Here is a 19675-nt window from a genome sequence, read left to right as displayed (position 1 = left end):
AAGTTCTTGCTGTTGTTGTAGGGTTTAATACCATTTTTCAGCACATGATAGGCTACGTATGGCAGCCAGTATTAATGGTGCAGGAAGAACCCGGGAAAACCCCGAGAAGAACCACCGACCCACAAGAAGCTACTGGCAAGCTTTCTCACATACCCACATTGGCTGAATCCGAGACTCGAATCCACGCAGACAGAGGTGAGATGGTTGTGATCCGTAATGGACAGCGCTTTAGACCACTCAGGGCCCCTGATGTAGAAGTAACACATTGTATGACTTTGAGAAACTTGAATTTAAAATCCTATTATTGCTGATGATAATGAAGACGTTGCTGTCAAAAACAAAATTGCAAATCCAGGCAGTCCAATAAGTAAATACGATCACTATAACACCAAAAAAGGTCGATGTAACCTACTTTTGGTAAAACAGATTAAGTATTCTCAAAGACAAATATTTGAGAAATCTAAACAATTTAAATTATGCTGATGCCACTGAATCCACCAAAAAATTGAAAATACAAAGAACTGATGAAACAATATATTGATTATGGTCATCAGAATCGAACATTTTCAAATGAAATATATTTTTCAGAGAAAACAATGAAACAAGTATGTTGTGAGACATTTTTCTTTTGAAACAATAAGAGATGGTAACCACACTAGGGTCTAATACATTTCTACAAAAGGTTAAAATCTGAATTGCACCACTCTGGTGGCCTAGTAGTTAGAGCGTCTGCCTAGGATGTGGGAGGTCGTGGGTTCGATCCCCCCACCAAGTCATCCCAAAGACTTACAAAAATGGTACTAACAGATGCCTCGCTTGGCGCTCAGCATTAAGAGGTTAGTCTTAGGGCTAGTCGGCCTCGTGTCAGGAAAATGTGACTGGATGGGACATTGTGCTACATGTCTGCAGCATGATGCCCCAGTGCTAGACATCACTATAAACTGTTACACTGCAGACATCGTAACGATATGACTGAAAAATTGTTAAACTACGTTAAAAATCCAAATCATACACACACATACAAAATCTGAATTGTGTCCCTTGACATGAATACTTTATATTACTCTAAAATGAACAAATGTATTTTTAGAAGCATAAGAATACATTTCCATTGGTTTATTTGTTAGAGAAATCCCATCCACCCCAGCTAAAGAGGTACCCCTACATCATCTCTTTTCTGAATGGACATACAATTACTGCATGAACCTTTCCAAATTCTGAAGAAAATATGAAAAATCGATTGTTTGAGCTTCATATTTCTGCAACTGGAATAACAAACTGGTATTCTTTAAAAAATATCCAAGCTTTCAACCACATATTGGACAGGGAATCCATGTACAATCCTTATATTTCAAGGAGAATAATTTCAGTATCATGAAAATGTTTCTCACCAATCTAAACACAATTCAAACAACCTCAGCACGCTAGTAAGCAATGCATATGCTTTAAGAACATCCATTCTCAGCCTGTACCCAGATTATATCTTGTTTTTGCAACTTCTCTTTCACGGCATATGATTCTCACCACTACAGTGGAAACGTTCACTGCTGCATATCTCCTTTGACTCTCCAACTTCTTTCATCTTGATATCCATTATTCACTAAGCATGAAAATAAAGCAATCTCTGACTGAAAATTTGCTGCAATAAGATATCCATGTCCTCTTTCTGACTGGCAGGTGCCTCTTTGTCTGTTTTTCCTTTTGAAACTTATCCAAAGGTGACATCTTACAGATGTTTAGGCTGTAGAAACCTGGTCCACAGCATAATTATATCTGAGAGGACAACGAGAAAATGCAGTTAGCACAATAATAATAATAATAATAATAAGAAGAATAATAATTAATATTGGCTTCATTTGCAAATGGAGAATGGATTACTTACAAATTAACATCTTTCTTGATGACTGTATTATACAACAGCAAAAAATAATGGGACAATATTAATGTGTCATAAAGGAAATTAAAATGTAAAATGTCTATAATATGTATCAGATTCATTTTTTTACATTTCTTGTTCAACACACAAGATATAAAATTATAAGCCTAAATATTCCCATTTTAATCCTAACATGTCAATGATAAAATTTAAATTTTCTGTGTAATGCCTAAGATATAAAATAATAAACAATATATTTTGTGTAAATAAAATTTACCTTGTAGTATATAGTTCTTAAGATGGAATGACTATTTTTCCTTCAATCTTTTTATAAAGATCACCTCATCTTTGTTTCTTATTTCATAGCTGAAAGAAAAATAAATTAGTATCAGCAAACTATTTTTAGAAAGGCCTGATTCACAAATGAACTTCCATGATTTATGAACTGTGTTGAAATCAAGTATTGTGAATATACTGTTTGTCTGCTGATATATTTAGGTCTCATGCAAAAAAAAAAATGAGATGAAGCAAATGTGATGTTATCAGTAGAGGCAGCATAATCATTCTATTATAGTTTGTACATAGAACTACCATTAGGCATTTGATGAAATTTTATATATTTAATGTTTAGATTGTTGGAAAGGCTTTTTTGTTATTAAAGTGTGGGTGGTCAAAGTTCATTCCCTAATTGTTACAAATTTTGAAAGAATTCAATTCAAACTTTTTGTGTCAGTGCATAACTCTAATCAACAGGAACTTGAATTATTTTTTTTTTATATAGTTAATGTGTTTAGGTAGATGGGAATGCTTTCTCTTTATCAAGAAAATTTGGCCCTGCCATAATTCAATGCCCATTTTCTATGAAGCAAGTTTTCATCTTTGAGTACTGAGAAAGTTGGCGGTTAATTGTCATTTTGAACCAACATTATCATTGCCCATGCCCCTGCATCTGCTATTATCTTCTGAGGCTCAGCCTCTTGGTGATAACTTGGACACCATTGAAATAACCAACCTTATAACTACATACATGTTCTTAGCTTAAAAAGACCAAGTCATTTATGCCAAAAGCATGGGCCTCTGGATCTGTCCCTATCCCATGATGACTGGTCCAAGGGTTATAACTAACAAGTGGTTCACAGCACTACCCTAAAAGTCTACCTAATTTAACTTGACATGACAGGGGCAATTAATGAATGCAGTTAATATTATTAAGTCCTGATGTGTCCTTACCCATTGAGGCCCCGCCTCTGGACTATAACATGGAAGTCATTGAGATCCCCACCCTATAACATTTTCACTACATTATGAAAAGGCCTAGACATTTATGCATCCTGTCCCTGGGTTTTACCCTACTGCAGGGGAAGTGTGTGCTGGCTGATGGGCCATAAAAAACTATCCTCAACTTCACAGTATAGCATTATGTACCTTGGTATGAAAAGGGGAATTGGCCTTATAGTAATTAACAGCAGAGTGGTTGGTTAAGGCCAAAAAAGGAACAAGGCATTCTAATCCATGGAACCCTTGTTCTCATTCTAATCCATGGAACCCTTGTTCTCATTCTAATCCACAGAATCCTTGTTCTCATTCTAATCCACAGAATCCTTGTTCTCATTCTAATCCACAGAATCCTTATTCTCATTCTAATCCATGGAACCCTTGTTCTCATTCTAATCCACAGAATCCTTGTTCTCATTCTAATCCACAGAATCCTTGTTCTCATTCTAATCCACGGAATCCTTGTTCTCATTCTAATCCACAGAATCCACAGAATCCTTGTTCTCATTCTAATCCATGGAACCCTTATTCACATCCTAATTCATGGAATCCTTGTTCTCAACTTCATAATCCCTTGACAACTACTGCACAAAACGGGGTCCAAAATCATAGACCACAGGGCAAGTGATGGTGTGAGTTATGGACATTAACGGGGGGGGGGGGGGGGGGGGATGAGTTAAAATGGTTTAATAGTCATTTTATAACAGCACTGGAAATTACTGCCAATAAATAGCTTTTTCATTTTCTTTATATTCAAGATAATAATAATTGTTAAAACAGTACACCAAGAGGTTTCAACATACATCACACGTATCAGCAAATACATTCTTTGATAGTAATATTTTCTGCATGTGAATGTAGACACGTTCTAGTGCTATTGTTGATTGACAACAAGATTCTTTTTTTCCTAAAAAGATGAAGGTTTATTTCATGAAGTAACACTGTCGAAACTTGATCTGTTATTGTTCTATTATTAAAATACTGATTCATTGCAAGTAAAAGTGAAATTTCAGCTCATGCTTCAGCAAACATCTGAGTGCCAGTTGGAGTATTTTAAATTCACTACAAACATAAGAATTCGCTTCTCCATAATATACTATATCTGTGAAACTATACTTTTCATGCACCAAGTATTTATATAATATACCAATATTTATAAGTGTTCATTTGATCAACTAAAACAAGTTTGACCTAACACATGATAGTGACCGCTAACTCTAACACATAAGATTTGCATGCCTTTGAACATTTTTAATTCAACCCCCTTTACCTAGTTTGATACAAGACATAATAAACATGATAATACAAAAATGCTGGTCAACACTTAATTACTTGTAAAACACTTTCACAAGTCAGAGATCAAAACAGTCAGCACTTAATTACGTTATTAGGAAACTCTAGCACATAAAGCTATAACAGCTGGAGGACACTTTTTTGCATTTGAAAACAAGGCGTATTACACTTATGATGATATTACTGAAACCAAATCAAAAGATAAAAATGAAACTCGAATTTCACTTGACAAATCTTATTAGTATTTATTTCTTAAAGTGTTACCACCAGTATGTATTATTAACATTTTAAATGATCAAAATTTAGTTATATATTGTCAGTTACAGTGCATTCCGAACTTTTCTTTATGAAAGAAATTTAACAAAATATGACATTTTATTGTTGGCTGCAAATTTCATGATGACTGAAATTTCCAGACACCAACTGCCATTTCTGATTATAAAACGAACAATAAACTGAAGTCAAATTCAGCACTTTTATTCACATTCAACAAACAATGGCCTATTTTTGTGCAAATGTACAAGAAAAAATGGGATCCACATCTGCCCCCACATTAAAGTGGGCCCAGAAGTTATACAGGATTCCATTGCATGGGTGTGGTGTTCAAGCCAAATATAAAATGCATAATTATTTTTTTCTTTTCATTTATCAAGGTACAAAATATATCAATCCTTACACCTTTATGTATTAAACACATCCAAGAAATCACAGTATTCAACTGTGGCATTGTAAAGATTGGTGAAATTGTTTTTATAATTAAATTATTCTTTTAAGGTCAATTATGAAGAAAATCTTCAAATGTAAATATTTATTACAAACAATCAAATCATCAAACCCTTCTAAACATTTAAAATGATTTAGACACATCATTTAGGCAATGAAAAGAGAAAATGAGAGACAGAAGAAGAAGAAAATAAATAAGTCTTCCCATTTTACATGACACAGATATTCTGAAATATAAAAGCAGCACAGTATATATATATATATATATATATATATATATATATATATATATATATATATATATATATATATATATATATATATATGGAATGGAAGATTAAAAAAGATCCAAACAAAATTCCCCGTAATTGCTAATTAAAGCAGATGCATATGTATCAAATTATGTGGATCTAGAATATGGACCTGAATGTTGTTATAACATACTGTTTAAAATACAAACAGGGTTGAATTCAGTAGGATCAGTGTTGTGCATTGTTAATATGGAAGACAAAATTTGGTGCTATTAAACACGAGTCCTCTTTGTAGAATTTTTTAACATGGTGGTCAATGCTCTTATCAATTTGGCGTAAAACTGGATTTCATCCTATTTTAAACTATGCTCTTCATTAACTACTTGCATTTAGAAAATGTATACTTAGTCAAAGCGTCAATTAAACAAGTTTAAAAACAAGTTATGTGAACAACTTTCAAGGTAAATTAACCATGTATCTAGGCTCACCAAGCATCTGTTCTCTTATAAAAGTTTGTCTGTAATTTTAATTTTTAATGTAGCTTTAACAATTTTTAAGTCATATCACTGTGATGTCTGCAATAAGGCAGTTTATAGTGATGTCTATCATTGGGACATCATGCCACAGACATGTTGCATTATGTCCCACCCAGTCACATTATCATTACACCAGGCCAACTAGTCCTAACATTAACCTCTTAATGCTGAGCGCCTAGTGATGCAGCTGTTAGTACCGTTATAAAAGTAAGCAAGCTCTTCTGTTAGTGAAAAAGAATTTTCACATAACAGAATGCAATGAGTTAGTTCTCTCAAGTGTTAGAAAAATGTAAATCAATTTATTCTACATCTTCTAGTGTTCATGAAAAGGTTTCACCTATATTAAGAAACATTTCAGGAAAGGTAATGTCAAAATGCAATGTCTCAAGATTGCACAAATTAATTAATAAATGTCAATGTTTTCTAACCATTCTGTGAGCACACTGATCAAGTTTTATTAAAGACAATTATGCCTAAAACATAAATCTTAATAACAAATGAAGACAAAAATGGAAGCTTCATTTATACCTGAAAAGTAAACACAATATTAACACTACATACTCTTTCAGTTTTTTCTTGTCATCCGTTAATTTCTGACTGTTGAAGTACAACCAGTGCCTCTTCCAAACATATCTCCTATAAAATAAATAATATGAGACTCTTATCTCTCATACAACATTTAAAATACTACAGATATAGATATACAAGTGAGGCCTATTCCATTTAAATTTATGAAGCTGCAATTGTAGAATTTCACTTATATTGTATAGATACCACTAATAAAAAAAAACCAGTAAAAAATTAATTTTAAAGTAAATTCACCCAAACTATCACAAAAGCTGCCTGTGTTCTCCCATTAGAAGAACTTCAAAATGAACAGCCCATCAACCCTGACTTTATTCACAAGTCTAAAAGGACTATTTGAATAAAGGATTAATGAAAAATAAATACTTATCACGACCCTTTCTTTCATATCAAAACAAATGACTACTGAATGCTGGCTGGTGTTGGAAATTGCATAATAAATACTCTATTTGCAATGGTCTCACCCATTTCGACCAGGAAATTGGCCATTTAAGAATGGTGGCCTTTTCAGAGGGGGACTATATTGTGAGAAGTATATGTACGTGAATGTAGTAAGAAAGTTACATTTAATTAGGAATTTTATATTCTTCATTTAAAAGTAACTAAAAGATTCTTCTTGTCTTAAGAACAGATGTATTTAAAGTGAACATACATTATTACGTCTTATTCTTAAGCACGGCATGTAGTGGGGTATTGTTGGCACATGCATTACAAAACCATTACAAAAACCTTATTTAAATCTTGGTATAATCATCGCTTATCATTTAGAATCATTCTCTTTCCATTTACTCCATTTCCCACTGCTGCAGAATATTCTTATCTGTTTCGATGTTGTTTATTCCAGTCTTCTCAACATTAAATTTTTCAGCAAGAACCCTTGAACTATCTCACTGTCATTGAGTTGAATAATTTTTGCTTTTTGTTTTCGACTAAGAATTTTCCACGATGTGATGATAAGTGGTAACAAAAATACTGCTTCAGGTACCTCATCATAAGGCTGTCTCCCATGGAACATCCCCAAAAAAAGAAGTTCTGTTACAGATACAAATTTAATTTTATGGCTGATATCATCAGAGATCAATAAAATCAGGTACTTCTGTTCTTGGTAATTCATTTCAATCACCATGATGAATTAACATACCAACTGATGTGTTGTTTCCCTCCTTCACGAACTTGCTTGAGGTTCACATAGCGCTGAATTGCATGTTTCAGGTCCAGGACTGTGGCATTCTGGGTAATGACAATAGCTGAAGAAAAACAAATACTATTGTATAAACAGATCCAACTGCATAGATCCAAATATACCACTGCATAGATCCAAATATACCACTGCAGATCTGGCTCAATGCAGTTTGTTATGACTAATTAGTAGAACAATCATTACAGACCCTGATCTGGTAGTGCATTATGCAATGGTAGATAAGGGTCTATGCTATCTGCAGTTGGACACAACTTCTAAGCAACTATACATAGTGTATAATAAATAACATCCTTTAAAACATTACGTCTTTCTAATTATTTTATACTAACCCCAACCCCAGCTGTTATAATTTGTATTCCTACCTTAGCACACTTTCAAAACTTTGTAGTATACAGACTGCAACCTAAGTGAAAAACATGAACAAAGTTGTGATGGACAAATGGAAGAACAACAGTAGCACTATATATCCTACCACCACAGACCTGCCAACCCTAACAAGACTATCTCAGTAAGGCAGTCAATTTTTTTCTGTAAGCTGGACCAGTTTTCTGTGGGGCCCCAAGTGGCCCAGTGGTCTAAAGCACTCACTGTTCCGGATCACTGCCTCTCACCTCTGTCTGTGTGGGTTCAAGTCCAAAGCTTGGCTAGTGTGGGTACATGGGAAAGCCTGTCAGTAGCTTCTTGTGGGTCGGTGGTTCTTCCCTGGGTTTTTCTACCACCAGTTATACTGCCATGTATCTTGTGTTGAAAAATGGTGTTAAACCCTAAAACAACATCAACAACCAGTTTTCTGTGAGATGTAACAAAATATCATGTACTGCTATTGTCAAGTTGGAAAACATGTATCTAAAAGTCCAGGAGTTTGATTCAAGACTGATGCAGCAATGGTAAACATCATGTTCAACTCAAAAGTTGTAAAGTTCAGTCAAACCTTAATTAACTCCAGTACATTTTCACAAATAGCAGTTCCAAACCCTATGGAGATTAATGGCTTCTTGATATCTCATCCTGATGCAATCGATAAAAAAAAATTTAGTTTCATGTGGGCCATGGCAACCCCAATTATCTTTCCCACCATGTGACATACCTAAAATAACACATATTATCCTCTAGACATAATTGTTGCCCTTCCTGCTTTCCTTCCCAAGATTCCATTGTATTCTTCTACAGTATTAACACTTTTTAAAAGCTTTATTTTCCCTTTCATTTTCATGTGTCACTTGTTGGACACCATTTTTAACATAATAAGTAACAGCTTGACCAAGCAGATGTCTTACATCACAAAATATGCACAGTCTAAAACATCTCCAGTAAAGTTAGCCTGGTTCCCTGACCAATTCCACTTAATCTAATATGAAATCAGGATCCAAATCAAACACAGGCAAGCCAGTATCCGGATTTTATCGCAAATAATCATTTTTCTGTAATTTGTGATTTTAATTCGGAACTCCATGTTTTAAGAGTCATTTCCCTAAGACTTGAGGCAAAATTGTAAGGGTTGGAAGGTCTGCCACTGTCATGATGAACAACTTTTATTTAAGATTTTACCCTCTTTTCCTTACTTTCTGGTATAAACTAGAGAAAACACTGAAGAAATTTGTGGCATCACTGGATGGAGTACAAGATACAATTTAATTTAATAATAGATAAATATTCCTGTTAACTGTCCAAAATATCATATGACATCTTAAGAAAAAATGTCATTTAAAACGAACAAAACCTTCATTAAAGTTGTATATACTGTTTCATCATCTTTTTTATATTATATAAAAATGTCCATATTATAGGTTACTGCATTTTTTCCTTATATTACTGGTAGTGCTACCAGTAATGTCAGGACAAAAATAAGTGGAGATCTATTGGTTGATCTATGATCATAGTCTAAACATTCCATTCATGAAAAGATACGAACATTTCTCCTAAATAACTGTTAAAATGATTAGATTGGTATTTTCAATACAGTGTTTCTCATGTTTGTTGTTGACATCACCAATATCCTGTTCATTTGTTTGCCTGTTTCATTTGTGACTCTCTAAACTCGTCTATATTGTTTACATTATCATCTCCACTTTCAAATTGACGAAACAGCTTCTTTAGTTCTTTCACAAACAAATCTAATAAAGTAAAACCTAAATCATCTACAACATGAGGGTACATGTTTTGTTTATACTGTACTATTTTAGATGCACATATCATGCAGTATTAAGGTGTTCAGTATCCCAAAATACTGAATGATTCTGACAATGTAAAGTTAACTGAGAAAAAAGTGAGTTATTAATAAATACATATTTTTATCTGATTGGAAACATGATCTTTCACCTTTGAACACATCTGTTGATCTACAAGAATCACAAAGCAATGGATAATTAGATGAAATAAATCAAGGTCTGATTACATTCCATGGATCACTGCCTTACCTTTCTTAAGTTTAACCAGCAGTTGTACATGATCAAAATAAACATCCTACTTGTAAACAAAAGCCATATACCTTTAAAGGTGTACTGCTGTATAATGGAGCCATGTTTTCTTTCTAGGAAGAGTCAGTCTCACAGAAATGTGGGGACTCGCTTATTCATCTCATTGTGTTTACACTGCTGTATATTATGGTGAAGTCACTGAAAGGGTTATGCTTAAGAATCAGGACAGCCATGCTGATATCAATCTGTCACCCCCACCCCCAAAAGAATTCTTCCACCCCAATGAATAATGATGAGATTAGAACATGTCCTTCCACATTGTGCTTATACAATACATTACTAATCATTTAGGGGTAGTGATAACCAAAGTTTTCAACATATTAGATGTCAGATCAGCAACATTTTCATTTAAGAATAACTAGACATCATAAGTTTTTAGTGAATACCCCATATTGCTATCCCATTCAGGAAGAAAAGCAATAACTAGTTTCTAGATTGCTGCCATAATGGCTGTATGGTATTAACGGGGTGCACCATTTACAATTAGGGCCAACTAGAACCTCAGAAGTTTAGGAAGAGTAGAAAACACAAACTTAGGCTAACTGATGACAAACACAAGAAGACTGAAATATAAACTTCTAATCTATGACCATAGTAAACTTTCAGATGAATAAAAGTGTCATGTATCATAACAATTCTAGTAATTTAGGACAAGTAGCAATAACAAACTTGTGCTAATGGACAATGGACAGCAGACAAAAGGCTATTTCTTTAGCTCTTGTAATAAATTACCAGTAGAGTTAAAAATCATGTGATTATTTTCCAGTCCAGGACACGTTATAGATTTAATATTTATTAGAACTGAAAATCAATCTATTTTAAATAGCAAAAATAATGTGAAATGAGGTATAAACTTAAGCTTTTGCCCAACACTGCATTATGTTCATTTATAAAGAAAGCAGAAAATTAAGACCAATTATTATACTGTAACTTTAAGGGAAAGTAGCATATATTCATAATTGTCCAGTTCCGATGTGATGTACAATGAGTACAAGACTGTTACACTGCTCAGTCCTGATGAGATGCTGCGTGATTACAGTAGTGCTGTTCCATCAAGTCCTGAAGTGAATAAATTACTGTAGCATACCCTGATCACACGTCAATGATCAAATTAAGCTTAACCTACGCATGATGACATCGTCCGATCTCCTGACATTGACAACCATTGCTTGCCCATACTCCAGTGCAATCTGTGAATTTATCTCCTCTGGTGTCACCTCACAGGGCAGATCACATAACAAGGGATCTGACTGAAAAAGAGACCATTCTTGATAATATAGAACATTATCCAGCATTTACTAGAAATTAATTTCTCTGATTAGTTTTGAGAGGCAAATTCTGATAATAAATCTTCGCATCACTTGCACAATATATTTACAAACTGTTATTTTAAAGAAAGCTTCATCTAATGATAACACCACATTTCAAGAAATTCAGAAGGTTGGCATGCTGGAACCAATCAAGAGGGCACTCACTCAGGCATTGTGTCTGCTACCTACTTATGCCATGGTTGACGTGGATTGACAAACCTTGGCTAGCGATGATGGAGTCCAGTGAGCTTATTATAAGATAGACACTATCATCACAAAGGCGTATTTTCATTATATCAAAATTACCTTCTCCATGACTCCTTAGTACATCACATAATAAATTCTTAAGTTCCAAAAGGCTTATGATGCAAGTATATTTTACAACAGTATGCATTTATCCTTGACTAATGAATGCTCATGGTCGATCCTAAATTAAAATGGTTTTGGCAAGTGGCCGTTCCTCCATTGCCAAATAATGCAGAGTGGTGGGTAATTGGAAGAAGATAGTGAAGAGATGTCAACATTTAGAATCTTCAAACCAGTTGCTATAAACAATTCTTGTATAAATGTTGCCAGGATTTTATCTAAAGAGGGAAGCAGAAAAACAGGAAGGAAAGTAAAAAGCAGCCAACATGCTGTCTGTTTCTGACCATCCAGCATGTAAATCAGACTTGTATTCAACACCATTTTTGGGTTCAAAATCACTCACTGATGTCTTCATTTACACTTTCCCTACTCCAATAATCTGATACTTTAAAATTCATTGTCATCATCACTATCATCAGCCATTATTTGCTGAATGAAATCGTGATCTGAAAATGAACCACACTTGAAATCAGCCATTTTGGTGTTCCATTTAGCCTGTATTTTAAACATGCATTTGTAAAACTTCCTTTATGCAAGGTTCAAATTAAGACATAATGCTTGTTCCAGGTCCCAATGTGCCAATTACATTTAGTTTATTTAACATTCATGTTAAGCCGAAGAACCCAGATGTTACACATGTGCTTAGCTGAAAAGAGACAGATGTTATGAGAAGTGCTACGATACGTCTACCAGCCACGTGACTTATGCCACAACCAGCAATTTAAATAAAAATGAAATACTATGCAGAATATATTTTTATATGCTATAATTTATTTTAAACTAATTTACTGCAGTGCTCATGTATCACTGCTCTCCACTGAATTTATAACAATGTTGCATGAATCCTTCATTCAAATTTCCTGACAGCATCTCTGATTCTCTTTGTTGTTTTAGCTGAACATTTAACACATTACTGGCAATGTCACAACCACAGAAGCAATTGCTACGTTTCTTTCCTGAAGATGCCAGCCTGGGCTAACTTGGGAAATGTTCTACAAACCGAGTTACTACGGCTTAATTGCTTAAGACAAATATTTGAGTTAATATCAAATCAAATGAAATACTCATTAAACTTTTTCAAAGTTTTATTCAGTAAAATTGTTATTTAACTTTGTTTTTATAAACAGACAGTAACTTTGAATATAGGTTATTACTGGAAACGTGTGTGTGTGATTGGATTTTTAATGTAGCTTTAACAGTTTTTCAGTCATATCGCTACGACGTCTGTAGTGTGGCAGTTTATAGCGATGTCAAGCACTAGGGCATCATGCCGCAGACATGTAGCATGATGTCCCACCCAGTCACATTATCCAGACACCAGGCTGACTAGTCCTAACACTAACCTCTTAATGCTAAGCGCCAAGCGAAGCAGCTGTTAGTACCATTTTTGTAAGTCGTTGGTATGATTTGGCCGGGGATTGAACCCACGACCTCCCACATCCGAGGCGGACACTCTATCCACTAGGCCACCGGAGCGGTGTGGAAACATGTGAAAAATAAAGATGTAAATCTCCCCTCTTTTTACTTTCAAAGGATAGAATATAAAAAAAATGTTTCCTTTCACCAGCAATCAACCACAGAACCTCAGAAGAGTAATACATGTCCCACGATCAGGCTACGAATGGATGGAATTTTACGAATGTATGAATTCTTAAGGGAATCTAAAAAACTGAAATGTACTTGCAAGCATAAATAATCATTATACTGGGACAGAACTCGATCAGAAAGCATGAAAATGCAAAGTGTAATGGTTTTATATTTTTATTTGAATGGAAAAAAAGATGAGTTGTACTGCACCCTAAATGCAGATGCTTTCAAGTGCTTAAAATGAGGTTTACTGTTTAAAATTACTGGGACAACTATTTCAACTGAATTGCACCATACCATAGATAGTGAATACTGTACTTGACCAAGAGATTTATAACTGTTCATGTGCAGACATTATTTGACATTGCATGACATAATGCGATATAAGTAATCTGTTATTGGCTTCTCCCTTGACTATCGTTCTCCTTATAGTGTTGTTTTGTGGAGTAGTGTCCTAGCTTTCTGTTCAGGCACTACACTCACAACAGATGACAACAGCAATCCCTGTGCTGAAGACTAGGGCAATAAGAATATTTCTCTTCAAAGGCAGTAATATAATAATATATAAAACCTGGTAATTTAATTTAGATCCCACATTACACACAGGTGTTACTTTACTAATGTTTTGGAAATCTGTCTTAGGCAATTTCAGTCCACCAAAAGTAATTTACTTTAGAGTTTGGTTCTTGCATATATATATTTTTGTTACAACTCTATGGTCTTAAACTAAGTAACAGAAAAGAGTGAAAACCAACAAGTTTGTAAAATTCAACAAATAATCTATTTCTGTAGAATACAAAGTGAAACTTTAAAATGAACTTAAAACATTATGAATTAATCCCAAAAAGTCCTAAAAGTTCTATGACAAGTTCAAATGTATTAAGTTCCAATTGAATTCATTTGGTACTCCAAATAAATTTCAATACTGAATGTGTTGATGTGCCTGTAATCTCCAACATGCTAATGTGCCAAGGGCCTGGAATATGATGATGTGTTAACATTGTTTTGATGTATCACAGTAATATAATCCAAAATGTTCTTGGCTGCATTCAGTATAATTCCAAATTAATGTTTTAGCCAAAAATATTATTGAGCTCTTTGTAATTCCAGTAAAAAATAATCTGGATAAATAAATCAACCCAAATTAAAAACTGAACACCACAATAAGACTGATTCTGCTTAAGATGTAAAGGCAAGAATGTGTAATTTTTCAACAACAATAAAAATCTAAGACACAATAATAGAATCAGGATGTGGATAAGTCTCCTCTTTAAAACACTGAAAGTTGTCATCAATAGAAACTTACAAGTGAAAAACTAACATCATACATTCAGATAGAAGTAAACATTTACTTAATTCATAATGATCCAAATATTTAAAATATGCTCATAAAAATATATTATCTATATAAGCTTAACCCAGATATATTACAAAAGCAATTCTACACAATGCATTATTCAGTTTTCAGCATCCATATATGAATAACATGTTGATAAATCATTCTAAATATTTGTCCAATGCCACCGAGAGATAAAGAAAAAAATACTTCTCTGTCTGATGCAGGTATATATGCCGGAACAAATTCTGCTTGAGAAGAAACTCATCTTTCAAAAATATTGTTTAATATTTCTTCTTTGCTACTGAACAGATGAAACATCAGGAGATGTTGAGGGCGGGGGGTGGCAAGTGCTACAAGAGTCATTTTGAAATAAGAAACTCTATGATTACGGTGTTAACTAAGATGTGCTCTAAACAGGTCAAGATAAATACCGTTACAAGTTGATTCAAAACTTGTTTCATTTTTTCCATGGCCTCTCTATGGTTCATGGCACCAGAATCTGTGTGAACTGGCTTTTCAGCAGACATTTTTGTTCTAACTGCACCTGCCAAAAAATTAATTTACTAATTAACAAATTGTTGTTGCAGGGATTAATGCCATTTTTCAGCACACAATAGGCTATACATGGTGGCCAGTATTAATGGTGGTAGAAAAACCCACGAAAATCCCTGAAAGAACCACCAATCCACGAGAAGCTACTGGCAGGCTTTCTCACGTACCCACATTGGCTGAATCCGAGACTCTAACCCACGCAGACAGAGGTGAGATGGCAGTGATCTATAATGGAGTGTGTTTTAGACCACTCTGGGCCCCAATTAACAAATAGATAAATCAATATGCATGACAGTTATGCCTTTGAAGGTTATAACCCTTTGGCTTGATAAAACTTGACAGAGATGTAAATAAAATGCAGGATCAGATGCCCAATACCATATGTACTTGCTTATAAGTCTAGTTAAACTGAAAGCTTCTCAGATCCAGATCTGCCATTGCATAATGCACCAAAAACATACAGCTGAACAAACAGACCAAGATCTTCTGGTGCACTATGCAACAGCAGTTCAGGGTCAAATTTGTTTGAGGCTGGACTCCACTTACAACTGAGTATAATTAGTACTGTATGTATATGGCACATAGTGATTGTCCCAATGTGTAGTCTAAGTTACAATTGTTAGCTCATCCCAAACAATTTAATCAAAACTGACATTTAATCCAAACTAACATTTAAAAACTGTGCAGCGTTAAACAAGGCATCAAATACCATTCCTTTCAAAAGAGATCAAGTTAAAATACTTAATTATCATCCTTTTCATTTGCACCACCCTACCAATTTTGAAAACAAAAAACATCAGGAATATAAAAAATTGTATGAAACTTTGTACATAAATTTATACTTTCTAATCTGTCACCAGGAGGCCCCAAGCACTGTCATCTTCCATGTGTTTCAAACCAAACAAGAGTTTCTTTGCTAACATGGTGCCATATCTGTGTTGGCAAGTCTTTTTTTCTGACAACAAATGTGATGTAGTTCACCATCTTTACAAAGCTCTAAATAATTCCTTAATTAGGGGAGTTATATCCTTTAAAACACAAGAGTTTTTTTTATTTTGCTAAATATTACAGCCCTGCAAGTACTGTATGCCAAGAACAGCTTTTCCTAAAAAAAAGGACTGTTCTACAAAACAGAAAAGGACAGTGAGCAGTCTGTCAAGGGCAGCATCTGTCTGGTTTGAAATGCAAACAAGACGATTCTGTTGGAGTCCATGTGGTGACAATCAGGTTAGAAATTAGAAATTAATCACTGAATTGACCAAGTTTTGTGCATTTTTTTTTATCTTGTTGCTTATTGTTTTTAAAATCAGTGGGGGAAGTTAAAAACAAATGTAAGCAAACACTTTATCTGATAGATGCTTATCTTGTTCATTACTCAAATTACACTAACTGACCAATGGGGCCCCAGGTGGCTGAGTGGTCTAAAGCGCTCACCATTACAGATCACTGCCATCTCACCTCTATCAGCGTGGGTTCAAGTCTCAGGTTTGGCCAATGTGGGTATGTGAGACAGCTTGCCAGTAGCTTCTCATGGATCAGTGGTTCCTTCTGGTTCCCCCCCCCCCCAGTTCTCCCTCCACCATTAATACTGGCTGCCATGTATAGCCTATCTTGTGTTGAAAAATGGTGTTAAACCCTACAACAACAACAACAACTGACCAATTATATACATGTATATACTATAACAATAATATTATTAGAACTATATAATACATATCTTAAAGGCAAACCACCTTAAGCCATGATTTGAACCCGTTAATCAAACCTGAGAAATATACAAACCATGTGTTGTATACATAGATGCTTGTATCACTGTTTACAATTTAGCTACAAATCATACATGTATCCCAGAATGCTATGGTATTGCGGGTCTTAAAGTTAGGCAACAAGTAAATAAAGGCAATGACCTTCAAGATACTAAATATATTTATTTGTTGTTCTTTATTTTTTATTACAATGAATTTAATTTCCAGTTTAAATCAGATAATTGTGGGAAATGATCAATAAACAGATTTCATATAGATTTCAGGTTATGCAAGGGAAGTTACTCTGATATCGCGGCAAGCCCGAACAAATATCTGTATGATGGTATTTACTTGTCCTAATGATGGGAAGATAATGTACATGTTGCACGAAATGTAAATCAACTTGAAAAATGGATGCTACTTCCATGGCCATCATTCTGCCACCTGTACCCTCCGACAACATAGAATTGTCTGATAGAATTAAAGCAATACATCTGTAACCACCTGTGACAGGGGAATGGCACCAGGACTGTCAGTGAGAATAGACAGATTGACATGTGCATGAATGTACATATTGACCACAGACAGTTTAAACAATTACAGGTGTTCCAACTAAAAGTAAATAACTATGTACAACAAAGTATTGAAGTCTACACCTGTCAATTACAAAAGCCATTAGAACTTATGGAAAACAGATGTTATTATCTTTAATTTGCATTGTTTATTAGCTTTTTGTATACATTACAGATACTCCCCAAGATACATAAGGGTTTCTTTCCTGGAACCTCTATGCATGTCAGTTTTTAAGTAAGATGAGTTTTACAAGTGTACTCTTTTCTTGACCCAGTTTAATACCTGGCCACCACCATAAAAGTCAGTAGCGACTGATACTTTTTGTCTGGAATTTTCTAGTATTGAGACAATTTTGCCCAAAGACAATTCAGCCCAGGACAATTTAGCCCAACTCGAAAGACAGTCAGGCCCAATACAACAAGAATTTATACGCATTTGCACACATGCCTTCAGGCATACAATGTCTTTGAATGTCTGTACATTTTTTTAAAAACATTAGCAGCTTACAAGGGAATTGAGATAATTTGTACCATAGTTAAGGCTGGAAATCAGTCTATTCATTTCTAATTTGATTGGAATAATGGAGCAAATATAATTTATGGTAATGACTGGTACTGATAAACTTTCAGTTTAAGCGTGCACACACTAAGACATGTAGACATCAACTTGAAAAACAAAAAATAAAATTAGCTGGTAAGAGCTTCATATCGCAGCAACTGACAAAATGCTGAGCATTACTCTCTCCCTCATACACACATAAAATTGATATGAAAGTATTCACTTCTGATCATTGCTTGATATGAACATACATAGTATCTGCTTGTTCTATTGTCGAATTGGGCCTAACTGTCTTTCGAGTTGGGCCAAGTTATCTTTCGAGTTGGGCGGAACTGTCTCTAAAGTTGGGCCGAACTGTCTTCTGAGTTGGCCTAATTGTCTTTTGAGTTGGGCCTAACTGTCTTTCAAGTTGGGCCAAATTGTTTTTCGGCCACATTGTCTATAATCCCGAAAATCCGAATTTTCGCGCGGACAGTTCAGCCGCAAAACATACAATACTCTTGATTGAATATACTTCGGTCAAAAGCGAAATAGCACAAAAATTTTAAACAGCAATTTATATTTAATTTAAGATGAGTAAATGCGAATGACTTTTACAACAAACTTAACCAAGGTGTGACGGATATGAGTTACACTACACTTCTTTACCACTTTATTATCTGTACACGTCTTACCAGTGAATTTTCACATAAAGTAAGGGGAATAACTGAGTATGTTTGTCAATCCCATTTTCATATCTGATTCCGATACCGAGACCAGATATTATTAGGCTGCGGTGAAATGGAATGCTGGCTGATTCGGACCGTGGCTGATTCGGACCATAGCTGATTCGGCCCAAATGACGGGAGCATATTCGGCCCAAATTACGGGCCGATTCGGACCAGATGACGGGCTGATTCGGACCATGTGAACTATTATAAGATAAACCATGTAACACACACATTATTTAGTTTAGTAGTTATTACTGTTTTTGCAGACATACTAAGAGAATATAAAAAGTTGATATTCGGCTTTTAAATCTACGTAAGACAGTTGTTAGCAAATTTTTAACCGAAATCAGAACAAACTCCATTCAGAAAAACAATAAACATACGTTGCTTAAAACAAATATTTAAAATATACTTCGTCTTACGAGGTCCACAAAATTAGAAGAGTATAAACGTATGATATTGACGTGTGATATTTTATCGAACTAAATCAAAAATTGTACAGCACCTCACTTTCTCCTTTAAGATATAAGTTTTATGTAGTACTATTAGTATATAGCAGAATAGACAGTATAAATAAATTCTACACAAATCTAGCAAAGGCATAAACCTACCCAGACATGTATGTGTGGACACAAATAATGTAAACTCAGATCAATATGTACGAATAAATGTTGCTGCATGGACACTGTTTTAGCGATTTTTTTCCCCAACAATCTGC

At 34.5% G+C, this 19675-nt stretch overlaps 1 protein-coding gene across 2 annotated transcripts; it reads right to left on the bottom strand.

Annotated features, from left to right (window-relative positions):
* Positions 1 to 332: 332 nt before the first annotated feature.
* Positions 333 to 18958, bottom strand: LOC149783368 (U11/U12 small nuclear ribonucleoprotein 25 kDa protein-like). Of its 2 annotated transcripts, none has more exons than XM_089931595.1 (7): positions 18896 to 18958; positions 15251 to 15363; positions 11344 to 11467; positions 7681 to 7786; positions 6516 to 6590; positions 2154 to 2242; positions 333 to 1773 (listed from the first exon to the last, which is right to left on the bottom strand). In XM_089931595.1, exons 2-6 carry the CDS (start codon positions 15344 to 15346, stop codon positions 2185 to 2187), a joined length of 459 nt encoding a protein of 152 aa, XP_089787721.1. In that variant the 5' UTR covers positions 15347 to 15363; positions 18896 to 18958; the 3' UTR covers positions 333 to 1773; positions 2154 to 2184. The 2 variants fall into 2 exon arrangements, with proteins under 2 accessions (XP_089787721.1, XP_089787720.1); XM_089931594.1 differs by having other exon boundaries at positions 334 to 1773; positions 18922 to 18947.
* Between the last annotated feature and the right edge of the window lie 717 nt (positions 18959 to 19675).

This window comes from Sinohyriopsis cumingii, chromosome 14 (assembly GCF_028554795.1).
Source record: "Sinohyriopsis cumingii isolate HCF-2022 chromosome 14, ASM2855479v2, whole genome shotgun sequence".
In the NCBI taxonomy this organism is placed as follows: Eukaryota; Metazoa; Mollusca; class Bivalvia; order Unionida; family Unionidae; genus Sinohyriopsis; species Sinohyriopsis cumingii.
This window is presented reverse-complemented; position numbering and strand designations above follow the sequence as displayed.

What these genes read in the sequence shown, in the direction of transcription:
- LOC149783368 (XM_089931595.1), bottom strand. Translation starts at nt 15,346, where the DNA reads ATGTCTGCTGAAAAGCCAGTTCACACAGATTCTGGTGCCATGAACCAT. An exon ending in ATCGGACGATGTCATCATGC is followed by an intron (nt 7,787 to 11,343) that starts GTAGGTTAAGCT and finishes GTTTTTCTTCAG; the next exon opens with CTATTGTCATTACCCAGAAT. An exon ending in GGGAAACAACACATCAGTTG is followed by an intron (nt 6,591 to 7,680) that starts GTATGTTAATTC and finishes TTTATTTTATAG; the next exon opens with GAGATATGTTTGGAAGAGGC.